This window comes from Serinus canaria, chromosome 5, assembly GCF_022539315.1.
Source record: "Serinus canaria isolate serCan28SL12 chromosome 5, serCan2020, whole genome shotgun sequence".
NCBI lineage: Eukaryota > Metazoa > Chordata > Aves > Passeriformes > Fringillidae > Serinus > Serinus canaria.
The window spans coordinates 58059744-58086124 of NC_066319.1; the positions used below are offsets into that span (position 1 = coordinate 58059744).

Below are 26381 nucleotides of genomic sequence, written 5' to 3' on the forward strand. Positions count from 1 at the left end.
TCATGCTGTTTTTCCTCTCATTATTCCTTGTCACAAAGTTTCAGACATATTGATACAGTAACCAATGTAATACCTGTTGAGATCTGTTTATTTTTTAGTATTTTCATTTTTTTTCAACCAAGTTTTACCAAAAGCAGTGGTGGCATATTCAGTTGTTTCATCAAGTGCTCCTATTAGCCAGTGCCACTCCCAGCTATGTTTTGAGTTGTTTAACTCTTTTAGAACTGTTGCTGCTTATAATTCAAAAGCTTTCTATAAAATCCTGGTGATTGTGAGAATACTTTTCTTACTGGTCTTAGAAGTGCTGATGTTAGCACCTAATCACTGCTGCTGAAGTGATAAATAATATTTTTATTAATGATAGAAATTGGACTGTGTTTAGAGTAATTTACTATTAACTATGTGATGAAATGTTTGAGCTGGTGTAAGTATTAGGCCAGCTAAAATTGAAGGTCTTGGGTTTATAAATGAGGCCTCTGCCTTCAGAAGATGTTGTAAGGTGGAGAAATGATCTTAGCTCTTTACCCTTGAGTGGTGTTTTTATGGAAGAACCAGCAAATATTATGGAAGAAACTTGTGTAACCTTGAGTTTTAGTATCACTCATACCCTGTTTTTTCTACTTGTGGAAATCAAATTCATCTTCTGTTTTTATGCTTTTTTTCCTCATTTTTATCTGCTCTGTTTCTGCAGTTGCACTTGGTTTGCATGCAGTGCCATCTCATGCTGGGTTTTTTGGTCAGTTCTCTGTGTGATGCCATGGTGTGACAGAGTTGAACAATTGTAAAAAACCCTTATTTTGCCACATAATTTTTGTAGGCAGATGAATTATCTGATGTGTTTTGCTGATGTTTTGCTCAGGATGGTGTAACCTCTCAAATCAGCTGCAGGGCTCACTTTGGAATGACAAGCCACAAACTCAGCTGCAAATAATGTCATTTAGAGCCAGCTCTTCACAGACCTGCAGCACATTGTTTGCAAGCAGTGTGATAATATCTAAACTTGATGTTCCAACTCATCATATTAAAAGCTGTGTTCTCAACAATAAATATGTAAGCCCAAGAGGTGATGGAGTAATTGCCAACACTGTACTTTTGATTTTAGTAAAGCTTCTAAACACTTTCAAAATGAGGTGTGAGCACCTGCTGAAGGAACAGCCTGCTGTGGCACATTGTAAAGGGTTTTTCTTCTGTGGTCAGGAGCCTTTTGTGGCAGATGAATACATTGAACGACTGGCATGGAGAACACCTGGGGGAGGTTCCAGAGGTGGAGAAGCTTTCGATCCCAAAAGGTAAAAAATCAAATTGCACAATGGTCAAAGTGGATGTATCTCTGATTGTTCTGTTTTATTCCATATATATTCAAGATATTTATTCCACACAAGCCTGGTGCTGTGTGTCCAAGGAGGTTTTCATGTGGGAGAATTGCTAACAATTGTGACCATGAGCCAATTATTCAGAACTAATTATTTAGTAACAAGTAAGGAAAGTCACTTTCTGATTGAGACCTTTTGAATGAAGGAGGATTGATATTGTTTGTGCTTGTCAGACAGTTGCTGGATACAGCATATTATGAAGCTTCACTGCTATGATAGTTAAGCCCATTTAATGAGTTTCTTACTTTAGTTTCCTGAGCTGCCTTGTTTTAAGACACAGTAGTTTGCAAATAAAAGGCACAAAAAGGTAGAACAGCAAGAGAGGCAGCTCTAGGGATGAGATCTCAGGATAAACTAATCTGACTTACTAAAATGTCAGCAAATTAACCTGACACAGTCAAAGGACATTTCTTCTGGAGCACTCTGCCTCTTTGGAGGCATCTGAGAAGAAAAAGGATATTGTTGAATTTCTAGCGAAATGCTGAACTCTTGACATTCAGTCTGAGGCCTGTATCCTATGCAGAGCTTTAGGGGTGATGGAAGCAGGAAGAAATACACAACATTATTCCCTGGAGCTCTTTCTCTGTGCTTGTGCCCAGTATATACATTAGGGTAGTTCATGATTTGCACAAATTCCTACTCAGTTTAACAGATTTTCTGTATTTCTGCTGGTTTGCTTCTGTGAACTTCTGGGAGGCACTTCCATATTTTTCAGGACAAGCAGACAAACCTGCAACAGTAAATATTTTTCTTGTGGCATCTTCTAGTACTGGGCAGGGGGCCAAAATTAATATTGGAAAAGTAACATCTTATGGTGTCTATTTTTTTTTCTTTTCTGTTTTCTGCTAGAAAGAATATTGGAGTCTTTATTTCTCTTCTGAAAACCTGAGCAGCATCTGCGTCTTCTTCTTTCCTTTCTCAATATATTGAACAGTGCTGCTGAATAAGTGCTGAGTTGACACAAGACCTGTTTAAAAAACAAACCCCAGCCTGAATCAGTTTGTTAAAATTAATAGAGACTGCCTGAATTTCTCTAGGCTTTTGTTAGAAAGAATGCTTTGTGTCACTGTTGTTTAAATTTGATTTTCAATATACTTCTGTAAACTTAGATGTGTTCCTTGTTGGGTTCTGTGAAATCCGCTGCAATGTGCAGATTGCTCTTGGGCTTCTGGCAAGCAGGGAGTGAAGGAGAGGAGTCACCAACATCTGCCTCAGTTCAGTTTTCTTTAAGAAGCTGTGCCCTCAAGTAACTGACTGGGCTAAAAGCCTCTTTTGACATTAAACCTGGACAGCAGAGTTCTGAAATGTTTCAGATGTTTTCAGTTCTTAGCATGAGTTTTATGGCTGTGGAGGATCTGGGAGTAATCCATTCCTTGACCAGTGACTGGCATATTTAGAAAAGTAAGAGCAGAAAATATGGCAGAAATGGGACAGAATGAACAAAAACAGGAATGAGAAAGAGAGAGATGTTGAGAATAGAATGAAAAGAACAGAGGGAATTCAAGAATGCATTCAGATGATTGGGAAGAGTAAAATGTGAGCCTGAAAGAAAGGTTAATGATGGGAAAGGGCAGAAAAACCCTCTAAAATGGGTATAGGAAGAAGTGAAGTCAGTCAGAACAACATTATGAAATTATGGCTCTATCAGTTACTTATTAATAATTACTCATTGTAATGCTGATTGCCAACTTTACAGAAACATGTAGAGTAGAGAATATTTATCTGTTGTATCCCTTACACTGAAGGAATGTAGTGGCCTCAGGTTTCTTTTTCCATATGAGACTTATTTAGGGAAGATGGGGATGTAGGGATTTCTGTATCTGTGGTAGAGCCACGTTCTTGAGGGATTGATATTTTGGTGTTCCTCTTTCCTTTGCACAGAGTTTTTGTGTTGTCATAGAATGGTACACAAACAGGGTGATGTAGCTTAAAACAAAATTTTAGAAATAGAATTTTTCTAAAATATTTAATGTTATCTATAAAAATATTGTTTTTTTCTAAAATATTTAAATATAATAATTTAATTAATTTTCTTAAATTTATTTTTAACTTAAATTTATTTATTTTCCTATTTATTTTTTTTAAGTCTTCAATCTAGAAACATTTCTAAGTTGGACATGGTTAGATCAGCCTTGTATGCAAGTTGCTTTTTTTTTGAGGTGTTTTAAACTCTTCAGAAGACATTGTCTTTCAAACTAAAGTCTGTTTTGCTGTATTTTATTCTAAATCAGATTATTGGAAGAATTTGTAAATCATATCCAAGAATTACAGGTAATGGATGAAAGGATTCAGAGGAAGGTGGAGAAACTAGAACAACAGTGCCAGAAAGAAGCAAAGGAATTTGCCAAGAAAGTACAAGAGCTGCAGAAAAGCAACCAGGTAAATCCAGAGGGTAGAGTCAGAGGGAAGCTGTGCAAGTTTTCAAAGCATCCTGTGCTCCTTTAACTTTTGTTGGTACTGGGTGTTGCTGCTTGAGATGAGAATAAAGAGGGTTTGGTGACAATTTCTCCTGTCAAAGGAGGCTCATCTGCATGTTCCATTCAGGAGTGTTAGCAATGCTGAAAGTGGGCAGTCTTCACAATCATTTCAAGAAAGGCACTAAGATTTATTTGGGTTGTGTGTAATTAACTAATTAGCAGTTCTGAGATGCAGCACCTACATTCCCTGGGCTTCTTCCTGAAGGAAATCTTGTGTTTCCTGAAGTGGATGAAATGGAAATCATGAGTTTAGTGTCTGTGTTCTCCAGGTTGCCTTCCAACATTTCCAAGAACTGGATGAGCACATCAGCTATGTAGCAACTAAGGTCTGTCACCTTGGCGACCAGCTGGAGGGGGTAAACACGCCACGGCAAAGGGCTGTGGAGGCTCAGAAGCTGATGAAATACTTTAATGAGTTTCTGGATGGAGAGCTGAAGTCTGATGTTTTTACAAACTCTGAAAAGGTAAGAGCTGTCAGCGGGATGAAAGCAGTTCAAAGCAATAAGCGGGACTGCCCTAATTACAAGCTGCTACCATGACTTACCATGGTCAGACTTCAAACCACTGAGTGACTGACTTGTTAAAGTTTCATTGTTCTGAAATGTAAATTAACAACACTGGGCTGCAGATTGCTGATAAAGCATTTGTATTCAGCGATGCTTAATGTGGCAATGTTGGCATTTTTCATTTTATGAAATTATCGGAGATTTGGGAAACGCTGGGAGGGCAACTTTGGAGTGCAATACAATATCTGCCTGTTTCCTTTGAACCCCTTGCCTCAGATCCATCCTGTAAAGCAGAACGTTTCTGAATGCAACTTCTTTGTGCAACTTTGCTCTGTTGGGTCAGTCCACTGGCCTTGGATACCTTTTTGTCACAGCATGCCTTTGGGCTTTGTGTAGTCCTGTGGTTATGTCTCCACCCTTGGAATTTAGAGGAACCAGGCAGGAAAACTTCAAAGAAATGTTCAAGCATTTTGTTTTTCTTGTGCTTCAAGACAACGTTCATGAAGCAAATATAATCTGAGTGGTGTGACAAACAGAAATAAACTGAAGGAAAAGAATCCAGCTCTAAGCAAAAGGACACATTGGATTTCTCAATGCAGTTTAAATGAAGTTGCTTTGGGTTTGTTGGGGGTTTTTTAATGTATCCTGAAGAATCTTCCTTCCCTCCTTAAATTCTGTGCAGTGCTGTGGTTGTAGTCAGGAAAAAAATTATAATATGTGGAAACAGCTAACATTAGATTTGCACATTCAGCAAAAAAATATGTGCTTGAAATGCAGCTCATGGAAGACCTGAGAACAGGTTAATAGTCACCACCTCCCCACTGAGCTGGAGGTGTCTCTCAGGGAAATGAAAAGCTAATCATTTTATATAGTTGTATTCCCAAGGAGTCACTTGCACAGTGCCTTTTGATTCATGGTCTGTGGATATATGGTAATTACTAGTTGATAGCTTGCCCTAATTCAAGAGAGAGCAGAGGAAAAACTTCTCTGATTTCCAAGGGAAACAGAAAGGTTTCAGCATAAGGGAAGTTCTTCTATAGACAGCCTTTCCAGAGCTGCAAAAATTCTTTCCTTTCTTTTTTCCTAAGGAGTAATAAAACATGCATTTTACAAATATTTAATGGCAGCATGGTGAATAAAAAAACATAAGTTAGAGAATTGGTGTCTGCTCAAGAGCCTCAAAGAATTCAACTTTCACTTTATTTGTAAATTAAAGTCTCATGATACATCCTGTTGGAGAACCAGAAAAATTTGGTAGATAAATAGGGTGAACCTGGAAATTTGTAAAGAAATGAATTTCTGCACACCCCAAAGAATAATAAGATACTCATCAAAGCTGGAGGAAGACAAATGTAAAGGCCTGAAGTCTTGTGCCAGTCTGCAGGGTGTGGGAACACAAACAAGAATTTCTGGATACAAGTTATCTTACTGGGGCTAATTTCAGCCAGGTGGATTCTTGAACTTTTCCCCCCTGATTTAAACAATAACTTGAAGAAGTGTTTGTAAAAGAGCCTGCCCAGACAGGAGCTGTTACATCTTAATGCATCTTTGTACTAAAAATACTTCTAAAGTATGAGATAGTAACAAACATTCTTAAAAATGAAGCCTTAGTGCTTTGTCAGTATCTTCTGATCTTCAAACTGATGGGGATTTTAGATAATGTTTTAGAGGATGTTATGATTTTTTGTGCTCTGCCAGCCCTCATAAGTGTAGACTTTTCTTTGAGACATTGAGGGGATACTGTGAAAGGAGAGGCACAAAAAAGAATATAGTAGTTATCTTCGAATTGATACTTTTCTCAATAGTGTCTGTTCTTAAAATCTGTTGGATTCCTTTCTTTCCCTACACTCCATTTGTTGCCTCACACTTTCTCCCAGCCATACTGAGCAATTTCTGCCTTACCTCTGTGAAGGTTTTCCTTGCTGGCTTCTCCCTTTCTGTGCATTGTGTCTTCACCCTCTGAATCCTTTGAATTTCCCTTGTGCTGCTAGCTAACCAATCTTTTGCTGTACTGAAGATATTTGAAGTAAGCAAATCACTCCAACACAATTAAATTATCAAAATGATCAGCTGCTCACTTGTTTATTATTCAATATCATTCGATTGACCTGCTTAATATATTTACTGTTATTCTTATGTCCATTTCTCTGTTTATGTTCTGTACTTAATAGTATTTCATTTTGCCTTTTCACTTGTGCATGTTTTGTGTTAAAATTCTCCCTTGCCATTATTTCTCCATGATTTTTCTGTTGTTTTTTCCCAGATACATTATAGCCCTTAAGTAGTATTTTACAAAATCAATATTTATTTTGGTTTTAATGGTTTACAGAAGCCTGATTCAATTAAAAATTAAAGATGTCCGGGTTTAAGCAGAAACTGTGGAGAATTGATTTGTCATGGCTTCTCTTGTGCATGGAAAAAGTCCTGAGTTCAATAAAATCTAAGTTAGTTAACAGCTATTGTGTGAAGAGGAAAGAAAGAAAATGTTGTTTGTGGGATTTCTTGGTTGGGTTTTTTTTTTTTTGTTTGTTTTGATTTTGCAGCTTTGGTGAATAACTGCTAATATATGGACAATTGTATAGATTCCAGTTGTTAGGTATTAATGTTGCTGCAAGCTAATAGAAATAACTGCTCTTTCATTGGATTTATTTGAGGAGTGTAGCAGCTTCTGCCTTAAGAGGCTATTGTAAGCTGACAGTTCAAAACATAAGCTGCTCTTAGTAGTCAGAATGGATACACTTTGAGTGCCCCTATTTTTGCTGAACAACCAGCCTGGTGTGATCCCTCTGCTCTCTATTCTTACCTGTGTGTCTGCTTCTATTCTTGAAAAGTTTTAATCCAGCCTGCTCTAAGTGGTGGCAGAATAGGATTTCATTACTTCCTTCCCTCTCACTTCAGTTCTCTGGATCATCACTAATTGAAAAAACAAGATAAACTGCAAATTCTGCATGTTCTCCATTGTGCCAGCTTATAAAGCTTTTAGTCATCAATAATTCAGGTTGCAAAAGACCTCTGAGACCCTCGCGTCCAACCTTTTCCCCAGCACTGCCAAGGCCACCACTAACCCGTGTCCCCAGGTGCCACATCCACATGGCTTTTAAATCCCTCAGGGATGGGCACTCCACCCCTGCCTTGGGCAGCTGTGCCAGTGACTGCCCCTTCCATGAAGAATTTTTTCCTAACCTGAATCTAAACCTCCCATGGAACGACTTGAGTCTGTTTCCTCTTGCCCTGTCCCATGTTCTCTGGGAGCAGAGCCAAATCCCCCTGGCTGCCTCCTGGAGTTTTGGAGTGAGATGGTCCCTCCTGAGCCCCCTTTTCTCCAGGCTGAGCCACCCCCCAACTCCCTCAACTGCTCCTCATCAGATGTGCTCCCGCTGTGTCAGCCTTGGCCCAGTCAGCACTGCTTAAATCCACTCAAGTTCAGTTGCAACCAGCTGCCTTCCCCACACTTTGAAATTTGGGTTTTCCATCATTTTATTCAGCCTAACAAAGCAGACACTAAGCACTGCTTAGATGCACTTCCTGTGCTGACTGATGGTGGAAGAATAATGGATAAAAGGTTCTGCTGCCCAGAGCAGAGCACAGATTGGCATGCTGTGTTGCCTCTTTATTAACTTTTGTATTCATGCAGCTATTCTTATTTTGTAGCTCTGTAATTACCTGACTTCCATCTTGATTTTTGCTTTGTACCTCAGAGTTTATAATTTCTAATACATCTTACATTTCTCTTTCTTTGGGAGAGTGCTCTGCTTTGTTCCCTTTTTTCCCCTTTCTCCCCTCTCCATGCCAAACATGGTCATGGCTTTTTTTTGGTATGAGCTGTTTGTCCAGACAGCTCACACACCTCCACAGACATTCCCAATGGGAACATGTAATGTGACTTTTCATCATATTTTGACCTATATTACTTTATGTTAAAGAAAAATACCTTAAGCATCTTAAAAGTACATATGGGAACTTGGAGGGGTTGATCTCTTCCACGGGTATGTCAACTCAACCAGCTTTAGAGATAGGAACTTCCTAAAAGTGCATGTAAATTGGACAGTGCAGGGGGAGGAAAGGAACAGCCCAAAATCAGACCTTCTTTAATGACTCTGTCATGTTTTCTTCTCACCAGATTAAAGAGGCAGCTGATATTATTCAGAAACTGCATTTGATTGCACAGGAACTGCCTTTTGACAGGTAAAAATCTATCTGAACATCTTTTTAAGAAAGCAAATCTTCGCACAGCTATGATTTTTCTGATGCTTCCCTTGTCTCCCCTTTTGGTGCTGTGCTTAGGGATTCATGGAGCTTTTGAGCTGGATTGTGTGCTTATTTCTCTCTCCTCTATTCTCAAATTTGTGTTCACGCACTCATGTTGTAGGATCATCTTTACATACACATCCTAAACTGCTTAACAGACTTTTAATGGGATAATTTTGCTTTGCTGACTTAATGCTAGATTTGAATTAGATGCTTGTAGGTTTTTAGGGATATAAAGCAGGGAACTTTTCTGTCATCTTTGTGCTGTATGTTTTCATTTTTAAGCAGTGTTCCTGCTGTTCATGATCCAGGATGCCTGTGATTTCTCATGTGATGTGGATTTGAATTTAATCATGCTATTTTTTTTGTTGTTGTTAACAGGTTTTCTGAAGTAAAATCAAAGATAGCAAGTAAGTTATCTATCTAGTTCAATCCATATTGCTGTATTTGAATTGTTAAAGATGATTAAGTAAGCAATACTGTCAGTATTACATTTTTTCCTGATTTACGTAGCCTGATGGGTTTTTTGTTGTTATCCCCTTTTCTCTCCAGGTAAGTACCATGATTTAGAGTGCCAGTTAATTCAAGAGTTTACCAGTGCTCAGCGCAGAGGAGAAATCTCCAGGATGAGAGAAGTAGCAGCAGTTTTGCTTCACTTTAAGGTAAAAGCTGAGGGGCTTAATTTAAATATGTGACTAAAACCGACCCAGGGTACAATAAGTGCCTGTTTTGAGTGAAGGTATTTGTGTGGGCAAACCTTCATGTCAGATAATGTGTCACTTCAGGACTGAGGTGTTCAATCTGAAATCAAGTGCAGGGGAATAAAGGAGGCAGATGAGGGGGATTGGGGGCAGCATCAGTGGGGAACTTTCTAAGATAATCTCTTCCTGTATGGGTGTGACCTGACTTTCATGCTTGAGAAAGAATGTTGAAACTTGAGGTATAGATCCATGTAGAGTGGTGGTAAGTGAAGTTATGTTGGATATGTAAGAAAAAGGGGGTTGGAAAAGTCTATGCTTTGAATGAATTCTGTTTATTTTTTTATTTTTTTTTAATTAACTTTTCCACAAGCTTTGTATTTCTTTGGTTTTGTTTTGTACTGAAAACATGAACACCCTGCTCTAACACTAAGTTGTTTTGCTCCTTCCACAGGGCTATTCCCACTGTGTTGATGTGTACATAAAACAGTGTCAAGAGGTAATGCAGTTTGTTTTACATAATTTCTTTATTTACATTACATTATTGATTTATTTAGTCCTATAGGTTGTTGGAAATACATTCTAAAATGCGCTTCTCAATCCCTAGGGTGCATTCCTGAGGAATGATGTCTTTGAAGATGCAGCCATTCTCTGCCAGAGAGTGAATAAGCAAGTTGGAGAAATCTTTAGCAATCCAGAGACAGTGCTAGCCAAACTCATTCAAAATATATTTGAAGTTAAACTTCAGGTATTTTAACTTTTAACATGTTGAAGTTCATTGAGGAACCTCTTAATAAAAAATATTTCATCTACTAACAGCAATTAATGAGAATTTACAGTATTTGTGATCTTAGTATACGGGTATAGAATCAACTCATTGTAACAATTAGGACAGATAATCAAGTCCATATCAAATAAATCTCCTTGTGCTCTGAATACAGGGTGACTGCAAATACTCAAACTGAATATGTAAAATTATTAGGGAATTGCTGTGTTCATTGGGTAGTTCATGAGATGTCATACACAAGTTTGATTTCTTCTCTATGCCCCCTACCAAGAATATGTCAGGAACAGAACTTCCACATTTCATATCTTTAATTTGCTCATTCTTGGATTTGGAATTTGTTTGTGAGGTTAACACTGAATAAGTGAAAATCATTTATGTTGTGAGTACTGTCTTGGAGCTAATACAATATTTATGAAAATCTAGAATAATTGAAAATACTAAGTTTTTCATCCTGCAAATACACCCACTTAAGTTCTTAAAGTCAACAGCATGACTTTCCTTGCAAAAATCAATTTCCCTGTAGATGTTGTTCTCATAGTGTAGAGATTGAGCTTGTGTTTCAACCCCAGTTTTGTGTGTCAATTTTGAATTAGTATTTTATGCTAAATTATATTTTTGTCCAAATATTCAATGATTAGAAGGTTCTAAGCTTGTGTCTGCTTTGTGTATGTATTATGATAAGCAAATATCTAATCATCTCCTTTGCCTTGTGAACTGCAGAAATGCTCTGAGGCCTCTGGTGCTTTGGATTCTTAAAGTGAGGGGATTTTGTGTTAGTTGGTCAGACATATTTTCAAAGCCATCTGTCTTTTGTTTCTGCTTCACATATTACTGTTTTGTATTATTAAATAATTTTCTTCTACAAGTGTGTTTAACCCCCTCTGTGGCTAATGCAGGAAGTGTAAATTAGAGATGTAAAACCGAGGAAAGATGAATTTCCTTTAAGTAAAATCTAGACTTTGCAGGAAATTCCATATAATCTAGGAAGTAGTGAGAATGACCTGTGGTTGTCAGTTGATCTTCTAACAGATGTACCAAATTTTGCAGAGTTATGTGAAGGACCAGCTGGAAGAACACAGGAAATCAGATGCAGAACAGTATCTTAAAAACCTCTATGATCTATATACAAGGTATGTATATATCAATGATGAAATTATTGGATTGAAGCTATTGGAAAATAAACAGATTTATTGTCAAGAAAAAGAAGCCAAAAATGTAAACTTCTCATAAAAGCTGTAAATTTTTTTATGTCTATTAACCTTTACAATGATGGGTTTCCTAAGGAAAATTTAAAATGGCCATTATTATTTTCAATGGCTATTATTGTGATCTTCAAGAGTAATTTTAAAACTGTGCAAAAGCCAGTCCTCCATCTCACTGGCAACTTGATTGCAGTGGTGCTGTGTGTAATTAAACATGAATTACGTGAAATTCTTTACTTAAATGTGAAACTGCTCCAAGTCTTAATCACCATCTGGGTTCTGTTGTGCTGTGTACTTTACAAACTTGTAATGCTGTAATTCATCCACATTCAACCTTTTCCTCCCCTTCCCTTCTTTGTTTCTTTTGCATAAAGAACCACTAATCTGTCAAGCAAATTGATGGAATTTAACTTGGGTACTGATAAGCAGACTTTCTTGTCTAAGCTTATCAAGGCCATTTTCATTTCCTACTTGGAGAATTACATTGAGGTGGAAATTGGCTATTTGAAAAGTAGGAGTGCAATGATTCTGCAGCGCTATTATGATTCCAAAAACCACCAGAAGAGGTCCATTGGCACTGGAGGGTAAGTTCCTTTTGGGAAGTTTGATAATTTTGAAGTGGAAGGGAGGTGGTGAGGGGAGAAAGGCTGTATTTGCCACGTCAGATGCACAGTGATGAACTGCCAAAGACCTACAGCTTTTTATAATTTGCTCTCACTTTATGTTCTGCTCAAAAGTGTGTTGCTCTCAGTACACGTGAAATGTACTCAGTGCATGGTATTTGTACATACTGGAAATGAAAAATACCAGTTAAACCTATGTTTCAACTTAGGATCCAGATCCACAAAAGGACTGAAGCAAAACTAAGGTACCTAAAGCATGTATATGTGTGTATCTAAAAGCATACATTTTTTTTCACCTGCCCAGGTCTTGTGGTCCCCTCCCAAGACCTAGGAAGGGGAAAAGACCCATAGCAATGTCAGTGAGAAAGCTCTTAGTGAGCCCAGAAGATGCAATGGACTTAGAGAAAGGTAAAACAAGACTTCATTATCCTCAGGGTAGAAAAACTAATGAAGGAGTAGTGAGAAGTGGGATAGGAAGTATTGAAACTTGTGTGAAGCAGAGTGCTAAGGCTGCTGCACCTTTCAAAGAGCTGCTGGGTTCAGGAATGAGGAATTATATGGAAAAAGCAGCAGTGAAGTAATTAAAAAAAAAGCAAAGATGAAAATTTAATTTTCTTGGGGAAAATTAAATTTATTGTGGTGCGTAACTGTATGGGTTGTTTTATGCATGGAAATGTGTCGAAGCATGCTTGACTAAATAAAGAACTGCTGAGATAATGGATGAGGATGAGAGGATTTGTGGGTGTGGATGAGATAGGAAGCTCTCATTAGTGTTTGGAAAGTGCAGTGTGACAGAGAGGATGGAGGCTAAATCTGTCCACAGAGCAGAAGTGCTGCAGGATTCCAGTGAAATCACTCATCCCACCAGGGGAATGAATAGCTGCTCCCATGTGTGAACGTGCCATTCCAGAACTCAGCTGACCATGGAATCAGAGGTGGTAGTTCTGCATTTACTGCCAATTTTTGTTTTTAAAGCTTGCAAGACTTGTCTTAATGCTTGCACATCCTAAACTGTGTTTTGGGTCCTGTTTTTTGAGTTAACAACTAAAAGATCCTAAATTATTGTTGAGTTTGAGTGCCAAAATTTCCACCTGGTGAAATCTTCTTGGGGTCTGTCTTTGTTCCAGTATTCAAGACCTCAAAGAGAGACTAAGGCAAAGAACAAACTTACCCCTGGGGCCAAGCATTGACACACATGGGGAAACTTTCCTGTCACAAGAAGTGGTGGTTAACCTTTTGCAAGAAACCAAGCAAGCTTTTGAAAGATGTCACAGGGTAAGTTTGCTTCCTCTGACCTCCCTTAGTGGTATCATTTTGTGTGTGAGATTAAGTCTTGAGCTTAAGTTTTTGGTTGAGGTGTGATAGGAAGGTTGTTGTAAATTTGGAAAGGAAAGGATATTTCAAATATTTCAAATTGTCTCTTGAGTTTTTCATGGAGCCACAGTGGAGGCTGAGGGTTTGTTTTTCCTTGTGAATCTAGTTGTAATTTGTGAGTATTAATGCTGGCTGTTTTTGGAAGAAGTGGGGATGGTTAAGCCTACTGGCTGCAGTGCTTTTCTTACTAAATTAGACCCAAAACCTGAGAAACCTTTAGTGTGGTTTTCTTTTCCTGCTTTAAAAATACACTGAATAGTTCAACAGTTGTTTTCCTGCCTCAAGTGTAATTTCTTCTTATATTAGTGAATGATCACCAATAAAATGCTGAGGGGAATAGTCTTAAACATTATTTACCTTGGTAACCCTCTACAGTTCTTTAAATGCTTCAATCTAACATGAAAAAGGTATTTTACTTCTGATTAAATTGGTGGTTTTACTGCCTGCCAATCATATTTGTCTGGTACTTGATGTAAATGAAAACCCTTGAAATTTAATTGCAGACTTAAATGTGATTTTTTTTTATTAGCTAAATATACTGATTTCTAGAAAATTTTAATTCCTTTAACATTCTCAATGAGTTCATGGCAGAAAAACTTCAGCTGTTTAGATGTTTTAATATTTTGTAAACTGAATGGGGCTAAAGACAGAGCAGGGTAGAGACACAAGACTTCTACCTGAACACCCTGGGGATCACCACCTTCCTCAGGGTGAGAATCAGTGCTGTAAGGCAAGCAGGTGGATCATTATTTTTCTCAAATCATAATTGCTAGAAGCAGTTGTTAAATTCATGATATAAACTGGGTTTTTTTTTTCCACATGTGCACAACCTTTTGTTTCTGCCTTTCTGTTGGGATCAGATTGAATAGAAATTATTTTAGAAGAATTGTATTTGAGTGTAAACCCCAATGGATCTTGGCACATAAGGAGATTTCCAGAATTACAATTTTAGAATTTAGGGGTTTGTGGTCAAAGCAACTCACTGTGCAAAAGATAACTTAGTCCCTGGCTAACTAATTGTGGTATTTATGTCACATAGCAGACGTGCCAGCTGTGACTGCTTTTGGAAAAATAAATGAGTAATTTTGATGTAGCCATATATTGAAACATTTCACTGTTTGGAAATCTCTGTTGTTGGGTTTTTGAGTTTTTTGGGGGGTAATAGAGCAGAAATATTAGTGAGTGTTGTGTAAATTACCTGCAGTTGCAGTAATCTTTCTTCCTTGAAGCTTTATAAAAGTCTTCATCCAATTCCTTAGGAACCAAAGCTGTTTTTCCTAGGTACAAAAGCCCTGTCACGTTTTTCTTTAGAAAAGGGATTTACTGACAGGTTGCTGTCCAAAATCCCATGTTGCTTACAGCTCATCAAAGTCCAGATGCTGAGTGTAAATATGGCCATTGCTGCACTTAATAAAAGTGTTCATGCTCCATTGACTCCAGCTGAACTGTGCTAAATGTAGCCCAGGTTCAGCTGCATTATTTTTGCTGCAGTGCTAAGAGAACACAAACTGGAGCTCCAGCTAACCCAGTGTCCTGCTTCTCACTGTGGCCAGTGCCAGGAGAGTGTTAAAAGAATAAAAATACAGGGTGTACATAGAGTAATCTCTTCTGTATGCATTTTCCAGCATCCAGTGGCATGCAGGTTAGGCATTGAGACTGCATCTGGAAAACTGTTGTTAGGACTATTAATTAATATCTTCTTTTATTATTACCCTTATTATTATTATTATTAGAAATTGTTAATACATTTGCTTATTGTAGCCTCCTGTGGCAGCTTCAGTTTACTTGTAAATACTGAAGGGTTTGTTAATATTATTGGCTGTTCCTGAATAATTCTCTGTATGGACACTTTTCATTTTGAGTAAAATTCCAATTATTCTGGAATACTTGTTACATTTTAAGCTTATCCCCTTTGCAATATCCAATAAACTTTCAAATCTATGTAGAACTGACCTTTCGGATATTTTTTTTCTTTTTCTTTAAAGCTCTCTGATCCCTCTGACTTACCCAAGAATGCTTTCAGAATTTTTTCTATGCTTGTAGAGTTCTTGTGTACTGAACACATCGATTATGCATTAGAAACAGGCCTTGCTGGTGAGTACAGTATTTCCTGAGCATTTCATCTCCTTGGCCTTTCTGTGCAGATGATCTTTGCTGTGCCTTATTGATTGGCCTTGTTCAGGATGTGTTGGTTAAATTAAATCTGTTTTGTGTGTTTGGGGGTTGACATTTAATGGCTTCTAAAGTGTAACTTTGATTTGGGGAATTGATGCACAGATGGAAACGTGCTTCTGTCTTTAGAAACATTTTTATCATAGAAATTGGGATATCAGCATTCCCTACCTCTGTATTCTGTGTCATAACAGGAGAATATTTTTATATTAAATCCTAATGTTTATAGGAATTCAGTGCTTGTTTGTATATTTGTGTGCTTAAAATGACAGTAAATAAGAAAACTGCTTGTTTAAAGAAGTTAAAATCTTGACAGGGAGAACCTGTCTGTCTTGTAAGACAGCATCAAACTCACATTCTGAAGGAGTTCTTAAATTGACTGCTCTGTTTTGCCATCAGAAATGTTTCCAGTGAGGTATTTCTTATGCTTGTTACCAATATAGCTATGAGAAGAATTCTATATATGGCACCGTGGTAAATTTTTGAAACTCTAAGCCTGTGATTTAAGCATTCATGGAAAAAATCTGCATATTTAAAAAGTCATCATGCTAATGATAAGAACTGCATATCGTTACAATTCTAATGAAACCTCCTTTGCTTCAGGCATTCCCTCTTCTGATTCAAAGAATGCAAATCTTTATTTCTTGGATGTTGTCCACCAGGCCAATACTATTTTCCATTTATTTGACAAGCAGTTCAATGATCATCTGATGCCACTGATCAGGTACCTTTGTTTTGATTAACATTTCCTCTGGTCTATTTTTTGGTGAAGAAAGCAATTTTTTTTTCATTTTTCATCTCTATTAAGAGGAGTTTATGCTTGGAGTAATTCAACTTGATATTGTGGGAGGGGGAAGAAGGGAAGTTTAAACAAATTGGTTCCTTTGGAAACAAATGGGAGAGGGTGAGCTTCAGGAACACTGATAGGAAGGAAAGACATGTTGCTCCATGGAGATTTTGCTGCTGCATTTCAGGTGGGACTCAAGGGGGTTTGTGGCTGTGCCCTTTTCCTGCTGGGGTGGGAAATCTTCACTAGATCCTGTTGGAAGCAGCAAACCCAGCAGACAGATTAGTTTTGAAGTTTTAATACTGTCACTTATCTTCTATACTCTTGCAGTTCTTCTCCTAAATTGTCTGAATGCCTTCAGAAGAAAAAGGATATCATAGAACAAATGGAAGTGAAGCTGGATATGGGCATTGATAGGCAAGTAGAGATTAAAACTTTCTCTTAATCTTTTAAACCACACCTTAGTGATATATGTTAACTGGCCTTTTAAACATTAATTATTCCTCAACTCAAAATGGATATTTTAATTTTCTTAAACATATAAACTTACATTTTTATGCATAGGAAATTTACATTTTATGTGGTTAGAGGGTCATGTTTTCCATGGCAAATTTCTGACCCAAAAATGCTTCTGGAAGGATGTTTAAGGATTTTGCTTATGTTGAAAGAGTGCAATAATTCACTGTTACCTTATTGTCTCAAACTGGTGTTTTTCTACTTTGAAAAAGGGAGAAATGATGATTGAAATAGGTTAAGCACTTGCAGGATTTCCATTAGGAGCAAGGTTTGACAAAAATAGGTTAAATGATTTGCTGGGATCTGTGCAGTGCTATGGATTAGACCGAGTCGTGGAAGTCTGGAGACCTGGAATAATTTTGATTCTGACATTGACTTGCTTTGAGGTTGTGACTCATTTAATCTTTTTTCTATTTCTCAGAATAAAAATGAGGGGATAGCTATAAAAATTGCAAATTAAAATCACAGCTGTTTTGCAGCAGAGGAAAATAATCAACTAACGAGCTTAATATTAGGAAATGGAGCTGGTGTGTGATGCCCTACTTCTGATTTGGGGTATTATTTTCTGCAAGTGCAAGGAGAAGGTGGAAATAGGAGGTGTAAGGTGGCAATTGAGATTTTAACTGCTCCTGCTGCAGGTGACCTTAGAGGTTTAAACACAAAGTTGGAAGCACTTGAAGCACCGAGGCTATAAGCTTAGATCTAGACAGATACAGGTCAGTCATCAGTATTACAGTGGTTTGTATCTGTTTGTGCTAAATAATTAATTTCTTAAAGACTTAGGAGAACAAGTTCTTGTCAGAAGACAGTACATTCAAAGGTTTGTGGATGAGGAATTGGAAAAAAATTTGTGTTTCAGCACATAAAAAAGAGAGATTAGTTTTGAGATGAGCATTACATGTAAATTGTGTTTGTGGGGCTGTTTTGTGCTGCTTTATGGTACCACTGATGCTGTTGAGAATTGATTGTCCTGCTTAAAGGAATGAGTTGAAAAAATAAAGCAAATTTTTGAAATGTTGATGGTTTCACCTTTATCTAATCTGGAAAAATCCAAGTGCAGCTTCTTGAAAACCATTCACAGCAATTATCTATCTCAGTAAAAGTGATTTATTAGCCAAACAGAATTAGTTCAATTGGTTTTCTCTCAGTATGTGTGTTGTGTAAACAGCCTTCTGGGAGTATTTATTCCAAATGGAAATTGAGGAGAATGTAAGATATTATTTCTTTAAATTTCTGTTGGTATGTGGACTTGGAACAAAGTAAATCTAAAATACAATTCTGAGCTCTATGCATAGGAAAAAAAGGAGTTTTTTTCCTCTCTGGCTGCGTGTATTCTTCACCACCCCACCCCAGCTTGAATCCTTCAAGGCCTGGAATGTCCCTGATGGTTTTGTTTGGGAAGGCTGAGGGGGGGATGAGGGGGATGAAGGAAAGGGGAGGGGAAGAGAAGAGAGCCAGGGGAATGTTCCTGGCCAAGGTGGCTACTGGGAGAGGTTTGCAGCCTCTGTCTCTGCTTTGCTGTTTGACCTTTGCTTTGGACTCGAAGGAAAGCAGAGCCCTGACCTTAGATAATGTTTTGAACAGATAAATCCTATAAAGGAGAAATAATTGATGCTGTAAAACTCCATTAGATTTCTGGGAGCAAGAGAAATACCAAGCTCTGGCAAAGGAAGAAGTTTCTTCTTTGCCCTCACCCTTCCTTCATTTTCCAAGTGTTTTCTGAGGCTTGCTTCTGACTAATATGCAATGTGATCTCATTCTGCTAAACTCCTTGGAATGCTTCCTTCTGATTCTCTCTGAAGGATGCTATCCAATTCCTCTGAAGAGCTGGATTCAAATGGATTACCTCACAATTCATGTGTCCCCTTTAAAAGCAGCAGGCCAGCAGGCTGCATGCTCTGCTCCAAGACACTGAACTTGGAGGAAAGAGTTTTTTAGGAGTTTTTTTTTGGCTGATGCTAAAAAAAAACTAACTGCTTTTATAAAATCTCCTCTATAGAAAAATGTTAGATGCTGGGTTTTCCACCCCTCTTTGCTTCATGCTGCTTAGTTTTGTCCAGAATTGTGTCAGTATATATAAATATAAAAGTCAATGAAATGAAGAAGTTTCCTTCAAAACCCAATCTCTATTTGTAACTTTAAAGGACACTGAATTGTATGATTGGACAGATGAAACACATCTTGGCTGCAGAGCAAAAGAAGACAGATTTCAAACCAGAAGACGAAAACAATGTTTTGATTCAATATACAAATGTAAGTAACCAAAGTTTCAGCTCTTGGGTGTTATCAGGCACAAGATGCTCCTTACCAAACTCCCATTAGACAACATGTGTATTTACTTAATTTACTTCCATCTTGCACCAAGCACCTCCAAATTCTGTTGTGGATTATTTTCTCAAGCTGAAAAGGAGCATGAGTGTTTTTATCAAGTGTCAGACGCAAATCAGTGGGTGCTGGAGGAACTGGCACCTTTTTTCCCCTCCCAAGAGGCCCAAATTCGGAGCAAAGCTTTTAGCTGATAATTACCTTTAAGCTATCAGTTTCAGAAAATCAATTATCAGGTACTCTCCAGTTGCTGGGTGCTTTTTCCTCTCAAAGTGGCAGGAACATGGCAAAGCATCACAGGTACAGCATGAACATTTTGCTGCAGTGTTCTCTCTCCAGTGAGTGTGTCTGAATCCCAGCCAGGGGGCTGCTGGGGTGGCTCACATTAGGGAAAAAGGCAGGGAGAAGTAGGGGAAAAACTCATTAAGAAGAAGTGAGAGCATTCCCTAAATGCCTGCAGCCAGGTGGGAATGGGAGAAGTTGGAAATAAGAGTGTGGGAAAGGTAGGAATCCCTGTATGGCTCTTAATTTGGATTTATGATTGTGACTCACAAGAGGTTTTTAATCACACACCCCTGGATCACTAAATTAAAAATCCAGATTAAAATGTTCTATTCTGAACTGATGTGAACTGTAACTTATTTGAATATTTTCTTGCATCCGTATTGCTACTTGCATTTTTGCATCTTTGTGTGGCAAATAGAAAGAAATGTGGAAAATTATTAACTGAAGAACAAACTTTTACAGCACATCATTGAGATTAATCAGAGTTAGTAACTGATGTTCAACTTAAAATGTGGAAGAAAGTAGATTGTCACAGACATATTTTATGAAAAATCCTTTTGTCAGGATCTTTCTCCTGAGAAGCTTCAGCTTCTTCATGTTTTGCTGCCTTGGAATTTGATTTGGAGAAATTTTTTACTTGAAATTTTTTACTTGATGACCAATGACAGCCACCTGTGTCAAGGCTGTGAGCAGTCACAAGATTTTATTATCATTCCATTCTTTTCTTTGCTAGCTTTCTGATGAAATCCTCTCTTCTATTCTTTTAGTATAGTTTTAGTATATAGTTTTCTTTTAATATAATATATATAATAAAATAATGAATCAGCCTTCTGAAACATGGAATCAAGATTCTTATCTCTTCCCTCGTCCTGTGACTCCTGTGAACACCACCACAGTAGATTACCTAATTCTTATTTATTTCTTTCTATTTTTTAATCTAGGCTTGTGTTAAAGTGTGTGGGTATGTTAGGAAACAGGTGGAAAAGATCAGGAACTCCATGGATGGCAAGAACGTGGACACGGTTTTGATGGAGCTCGGGGTTCGTTTCCATCGCCTCATCTATGAGCACCTACAGCAATATTCCTACAGCTGCATGGGGGGAATGCTGGCCATTTGTGATGTGGCTGAGTACAGGAAGTGTGCCAAAGACTTCAAGGTGAGCCTCTCTGTAGCTATGATATTTTCTGAAAAATCCCTTTGCCAGGATTTTTCTCCTGAGAAGCTGAGAGGCCTCAGGAACATAATGTAAACAATGATTATCTGCTGCTGTGGAATGCAACAGGTGCATCTTTGATTGGTCTCATGTCATTGTTTCTAATCACAGTCTAGCTATCTTGGACTGTCTAGTCAGTCACAAGATTTTATTATCATTCCATTCTTTCCTTTCCTTGCTAGCCTTCTGATGAAATCCTTTCTTCTATTCTTTTAGTATAGTTTTTAATATAATATATATCATAAAATAATAAATCAGCCTTCTGAAACATGGAGTCAACATTCTCGTCTCTTCCCTTGTTCTAAGACCCCTGTGAACACCACCACACCTGTCCATCAGGAGGGAGTGATGGTGCTAAATCCTCTCTCTCCTCATCTTTTGAAGATACTGTGGGAATCCTTAAAATCAGAGGGTTTTGGGAAAGCTGCAAAAGGCAGGCCTCATGTTGGAACCCAGGACATCTGTCTGGTGGTCCTGGATAGCTCAAGCCCCTGCTAGGGGGCTCAGAGACCTTGGCACAAAGGTCTCAAAGAGCCCAAAACCCCTGTGCCTTTGATTTTGACCCATGGAAAAAATTACCAACTTTATATGAGGAATTACAACTCACAAAAGTTTAAGTAGAATGATAGTTAGTTTATCACAGGGTGAAAAGTAGAATTTTGGGGTTTTTAAAATGGGGGCTCGGGGTCCCAAGATGGAGGAATTTTGGCATGCCTTGTCTTTCTTCTTTCTTCTTCTTCTTAGCCTCCATCTTCTGGGTGATGTTGGCACTTTTAGATTGGTTTAGAGTAGAAGCTCACTATCTAACATAGGTGATAGGTATTGGGAAGTTACAGTAAATAATGTATAAGTAGTTTTTAGTATAAAAGATAACAGTGCCCCAAGGACGGGCAGTGTGCCTCAACCCAGCCTGTCAGACAGACCAGTGGGTCAGAGAAAGAATTTTATAGATAAGAAACAATAAACAACCTCGAGAACAAGAACAGAGGAATCCCGACTCATTCTTTGACTGCTGGGCTGGAAAAAGAGACTTCCTAATGCATCTCAGGGTCATCCTGACCAGCAGAGATTCTGAGAGCCTCAGAGACAGCAGAACTGTGATCAGAGCTAAGCAGTAGCCATAAGATTGGTCAGCAGAAAAATCATGTAAGAAGAAAAGTAAGGACAAACAGAACAATGATCTGTGTATTAAAGCTTGTCTAGAATGACTCCCTAAGCTGCAGAAAAGTTTATCTAGTGAGATATTGGAAGTTCTAAGCTGAATAATGGAGCTGTGTGCATTGTGTTTGAAGGCTTACAAGCAGGTATTGTATTTGAAATAAGCCAGCATTGTTTTAACTGAAGGTACATGTGCTTATAGTGGTTGGATGGAGCTACTGTCAGTGTGCTTTGGCTTTGTGTGATTGGTCAAAAAACTTACTTTATAAGTTGTAACATTGAGTTCTTGGCCTGCTGCCTGGGATGTGAGCTGATGGCATCTTCCCATTGTCAAAACCATGTCATGAGGCTGATGCTGGAAAATAAAACAGCTAAAGGCATGTTCCTAGCAGCCCCATCCCATTTGTGATTTGTACACAGCCCCCAGCCAGCGATAGATGTAGATGGATATTCTGTTATAAGACTTCAACCTGATGGATATTTTGTTATAAGACTTCAAGCAACTCTTAAGTTAATTTCTGGTTTTTTCCTTTGTTTCCCCTTGCCCACAGATTGCGCTGGTCTTACAGCTCTTTGATACCCTGCATGCACTTTGCAACCTTCTGGTGGTAGCCCCAGATAATTTGAAGCAGGTTTGCTCAGGAGAACAACTTGCTAACCTGGACAAGAACATCCTTCACTCCTTTGTCCAGCTGCGTGTCGACTACAGGTCTGCTCGTCTGGCTCGCCACTTCAGCTGAGAGCATGGCAGGAAACCTTGCACCTTTGGGCAGCCTCAGTTGTTAGAAAGCACAGGGAATTATTTCTTACCAACCATGGGTGTAACTTTTGTGGGACAGTGACTGTTCAGGATAAAGCAGCAGCCATATTTAAACCTGGCTATGTGGATAGCGAGCAGGTAAAAATCTGGATGATGTTTCATGTTAGCTCAAGTTCTCCCAGTGAAGAAGTTCACAAATCTACTTGCTACTGATTTTTTTTTTAATTGGTTAATTGGAAACATGTTGGTGTAGGAGAGCAAATGGTGCATTGAAAGTATTTTAGTGTTCAATATTGAATTATCAGATACCATTTGTTAGACTTGAACTACAGAGCATAGCGTAGGTAATGGATTACATAGAATAGACCAGTGTAAAAACATTCTTCATCAATTTTAATGACTTAGACTTCAGCACAGCTAATCATAATCAAATTATCTTTGATTGGTGTTTCTAAGTCATTTCTTTCATTTAAAACGTTATCCTGCTCAATGTAATTTCTTGCTCTAATTAATTAGCTTGGAATTTCTTTGAGAAGTAGGAGTAAAACACTATCCCAGAAAGATATAATTTATTCATTGTCTAGCATTCTAAACAGAACTAAAGTGGTGAAAAGTTTTGGATTTTTTTAAATTTTATTTTTGGTTCTTTGGCTTTGTTTTGGTTTTTTTACCTAATAGTCAAGGGCCCACTGGAATGTACTGGCATTGTATGATCTGACATTGTTGTTTCTGTTTGATACCAGCACACTGAATTTTATATATGCTCCTGAAGTGAATTCAGCTGCCTTGCCTAAGGCATCCTTATTGCAAGGGGAGGTGCCCATTGTTGGGTTACTGTAAAAGAACTTTTTCTCCTGTCTTATTTTGTATGTAAATAAATTCAAATTCTAATGAAGTGAAAGGATAAAATGTAGCCCAGTTTTTGCTATGTGGCAGGAATGGCTCCAGCAAAAACTTAGAGTGGCAAATTCTCCTGCTGAAGAGAATTGATCCTCAGTGCCTGAGCAATATAAAATGTTGAAGTGTGTGCAAGCTGCTCTTCCACTGATCATAATTTTGATACTGGACAGAGGCTGCTCTGTGTCTGTTGTGCTCCAGGGTTTATTTAGGAGTTCCTGACGTGGACCCACAGTGTGCACACAGTGAACTGAAGCAGCAGTGGTGTTTAAAACCTCTGGGGTGGCTTTTCCACAAGCAGCTGGAAATTGTTGTAAATAGACCTTTTTTTTCAGAGTGGGCTCTTGTGGAAACCAGGTTGGAACTGCAGTGGAGCAAATCCTTTCTAACATGTTCCTTCTACTGTGGGCTCAGCACATTATGGAAACTTCTTTGTCTCCCATCTCCAGAGCAGCATTTCTATCCATTCATTTTAAGGGTTGGTCAGAGAATTGTATTTTCCTCTTCTGGTAAAAATTCCCAGGTGGGGTCAATATTGACAACACTTGTTGGAACTTCTCTTGCTTAGCTGGGGTTCTCCTGCTTCATTCTGGATTTAGGAGAGCGTTCTGTCAGTAAACAAGGGAAGGGATGCCAGCCTGGCTCACAGCATCCAGGGAGTCTGGCTGCTCTGCTGGGCTGCTCTGCTCTGTTCCTTGGCCATGGCAAAGCCACAGAGGGGTTTGGACACAGGAGGAGGCACCTGCTTGCACTGCTGCCATTTTTGTTCCAAAAGCTCTGATGTGAATTCAGATGATACCTCTCTGTTACCTCTGTAACTGAAAGCCAACAATTTTAAGGCTGTGGTTTTATGAACCAATACAAAATGTTTCTACAAAAAAAAAAAAGTGTCAATTTGCTAACACTTCAGAACAGTGAACATCATCTTGAGATTGCAGATCACAGAAGTGCTTCAGAATTTGTTGTATGACTGTTTGAATTTTTTTAAGGTTGTATGAAATGTATTTACCATATTCCTTGCTTTGTTAGCTGTGTTTTCCATGCATATGCTCAGTGCAATATTTCCATTATGCCTGTTAACAGGAGGCAGCAAAAAGTAGGTGAACACTTAGATATGTAAACTCTTCCTCAATAAAAAGAATTCCTTCCAGATACTTTTTTCATTTCATTTCCATGTTCCTCGAAGATATTTATACTCAGTTGTATAAGACCTTCTATTTAAAAGAAAAAACAAAAAAAGAATAAAAGTAATTTTACTGACCAAATTTATCACTGGTGTGAGCTTTCTCCTTCCTATAAAAAACCTCCCCATGCACACACTGGAAGTTTCTATTTCTGGAGAAGGCTGCATTGTCAGTAAGTTTATTTTATAATACAGGTTGGATTGGGATGGGGTGGGGGAACTATAATTTTCACACATTTTTAACTTTAGAGCTCTTACAGCATATAATTTAGAAAAATATTTCCAGTGGCTTATGAATGCAATAAAATAGTATCTAAAATACAAATATGCCTTTTAATATTCATATAATGAGTTAAAGTATTGCCTGTCTAATGTTCCCTCCTACAACATAGGCATTTATTTATCAGGCTGGCAGCCAAGCCTGGGAGGGGGAGAGTGTGTGTGTGTGTAATTATGTTGTCTACAATTGGTGAAAATGGCTTTGCAGTAAACTGTTGTAGGCTGGAAAAGAAGCTGTGGGTTTTTTTCAAGTCATGTAATTTATCAAGGTCACTTGCTATTTTGTTCTGTTTGTGTGTGCACAGAGGGCAGGAAAGAATTCTGTAACAATCTTTTACAAAAAAAAAAAGGGAAATAGCAGTGCTGGGAAATAGGAGATAGAGAAATAGAGGGTAAGAAGTGAAGAAGATATGAACTGGAAAAGGATATGGAGAAGGAGCAGGTTTAAATGAAGAAGCACATGGAGGAGGAGGTTAAAATAGGAATGATGGAAACCTGACATACACATCAACCTGGGAGAAAAAGCAGGATTGGCATTGAATTTCCACAGCTGCGTCCCACCCTGAAATGAAATCAGCCTCCAGAGGAGAGGGGCCGGCTAAAATGCTTGGCTGTGGAGCTGTTCATTCATCTGGAGAGATGGATCCAACAGGAGAAGAATCCAAACCCAGTGTGTGTCTGCTCTGAAGGACAGGTGCTGATGGGGAAGTGGAAATGCATCAGCAAGGTGCAGCCTCCATGGAGGGAAGGAGAATTTGTCTTCATTTGTGTCCAGATCCACAGAGCTGAGCTTGTGATTCTCTTTGAGGACCACAGTGAGCTGGAGGAAGGTGAGTGACTGCTGGATTTGAGGGTGGCAAGTATAGAGAAAGGGAAATTCAGACTATCCTGGTTATGGGGAGAGGACTTGGGTTGGGTTTGGGGTTTGGTTTTATTTTCCTCTTCACAAAGTCATTTTAATTCATTGGTGATGTGATGGAGTGGTGCCTGAATTGACTGCTCTGTTTCTGGGGGAGATTTTGTGTCTTGCAAAGTGCCTTGGTGAGGGTGAGGCCCCTTGGGTCCCTTCCTGGGCTGGGTACACCTTGTCCTGTCCTTCCAAACACAAAGTTCCAGGTTTCTCAGTCCAGTATGTGCACGGCAGTAAACAGTCTCAGTTCTGGATGTCATGACACACTCCAGAGCAGGAGGTGGCTCTTTGGATTAAATTTTCATAGCAATAACTCTCATAATTCAGATTAGCACTTGGATTGAGCCACTCAATTTGAGGCTATGTTTTTTTTCTGCACAAAGGAAGCAGATATCTAAACAATTGCTTGTCTGTCTTTAAATGCAGGTAGCAGCCCTTACCCTTTGCCCTTCTTGTCCCAGGAGCAGCAGGGAGGACAAGACAGCCACCAGCTCTCTTCTAGAGGACAACAGAAAGGTAGGAGCATCTTTCTTGTCCTCATGTTCTGCTGGATTTTGGCTTCTGGGCATTATTTCCTCCCCACCACCTCCTCTGTGGTAGCTGTAAA

General features: G+C 38.5%; 1 protein-coding gene across 1 annotated transcript in view; it reads left to right on the top strand.

Moving 5' to 3' along the window:
* The window catches only part of EXOC5 (exocyst complex component 5), a 28185-nt gene extending 3514 nt beyond the window's left edge, over positions 1-24671 (top strand). Inside the window, exons 2-18 of the mRNA XM_030240264.2 lie at positions 1198-1289; positions 3605-3752; positions 4120-4314; positions 8477-8541; positions 8986-9014; positions 9157-9266; positions 9757-9801; positions 9910-10050; positions 11137-11219; positions 11666-11875; positions 13042-13189; positions 15274-15382; positions 16064-16184; positions 16578-16664; positions 18908-19016; positions 20315-20530; positions 22297-24671. Coding sequence (XP_030096124.1) covers positions 1198-1289; positions 3605-3752; positions 4120-4314; positions 8477-8541; positions 8986-9014; positions 9157-9266; positions 9757-9801; positions 9910-10050; positions 11137-11219; positions 11666-11875; positions 13042-13189; positions 15274-15382; positions 16064-16184; positions 16578-16664; positions 18908-19016; positions 20315-20530; positions 22297-22485 — 2097 coding nt within the window. The 3' untranslated portion in view covers positions 22486-24671. The remainder of the gene's footprint in view (positions 1-1197; positions 1290-3604; positions 3753-4119; positions 4315-8476; positions 8542-8985; positions 9015-9156; positions 9267-9756; positions 9802-9909; positions 10051-11136; positions 11220-11665; positions 11876-13041; positions 13190-15273; positions 15383-16063; positions 16185-16577; positions 16665-18907; positions 19017-20314; positions 20531-22296) is intronic.
* The last annotated feature ends 1710 nt before the right edge of the window (positions 24672-26381 follow it).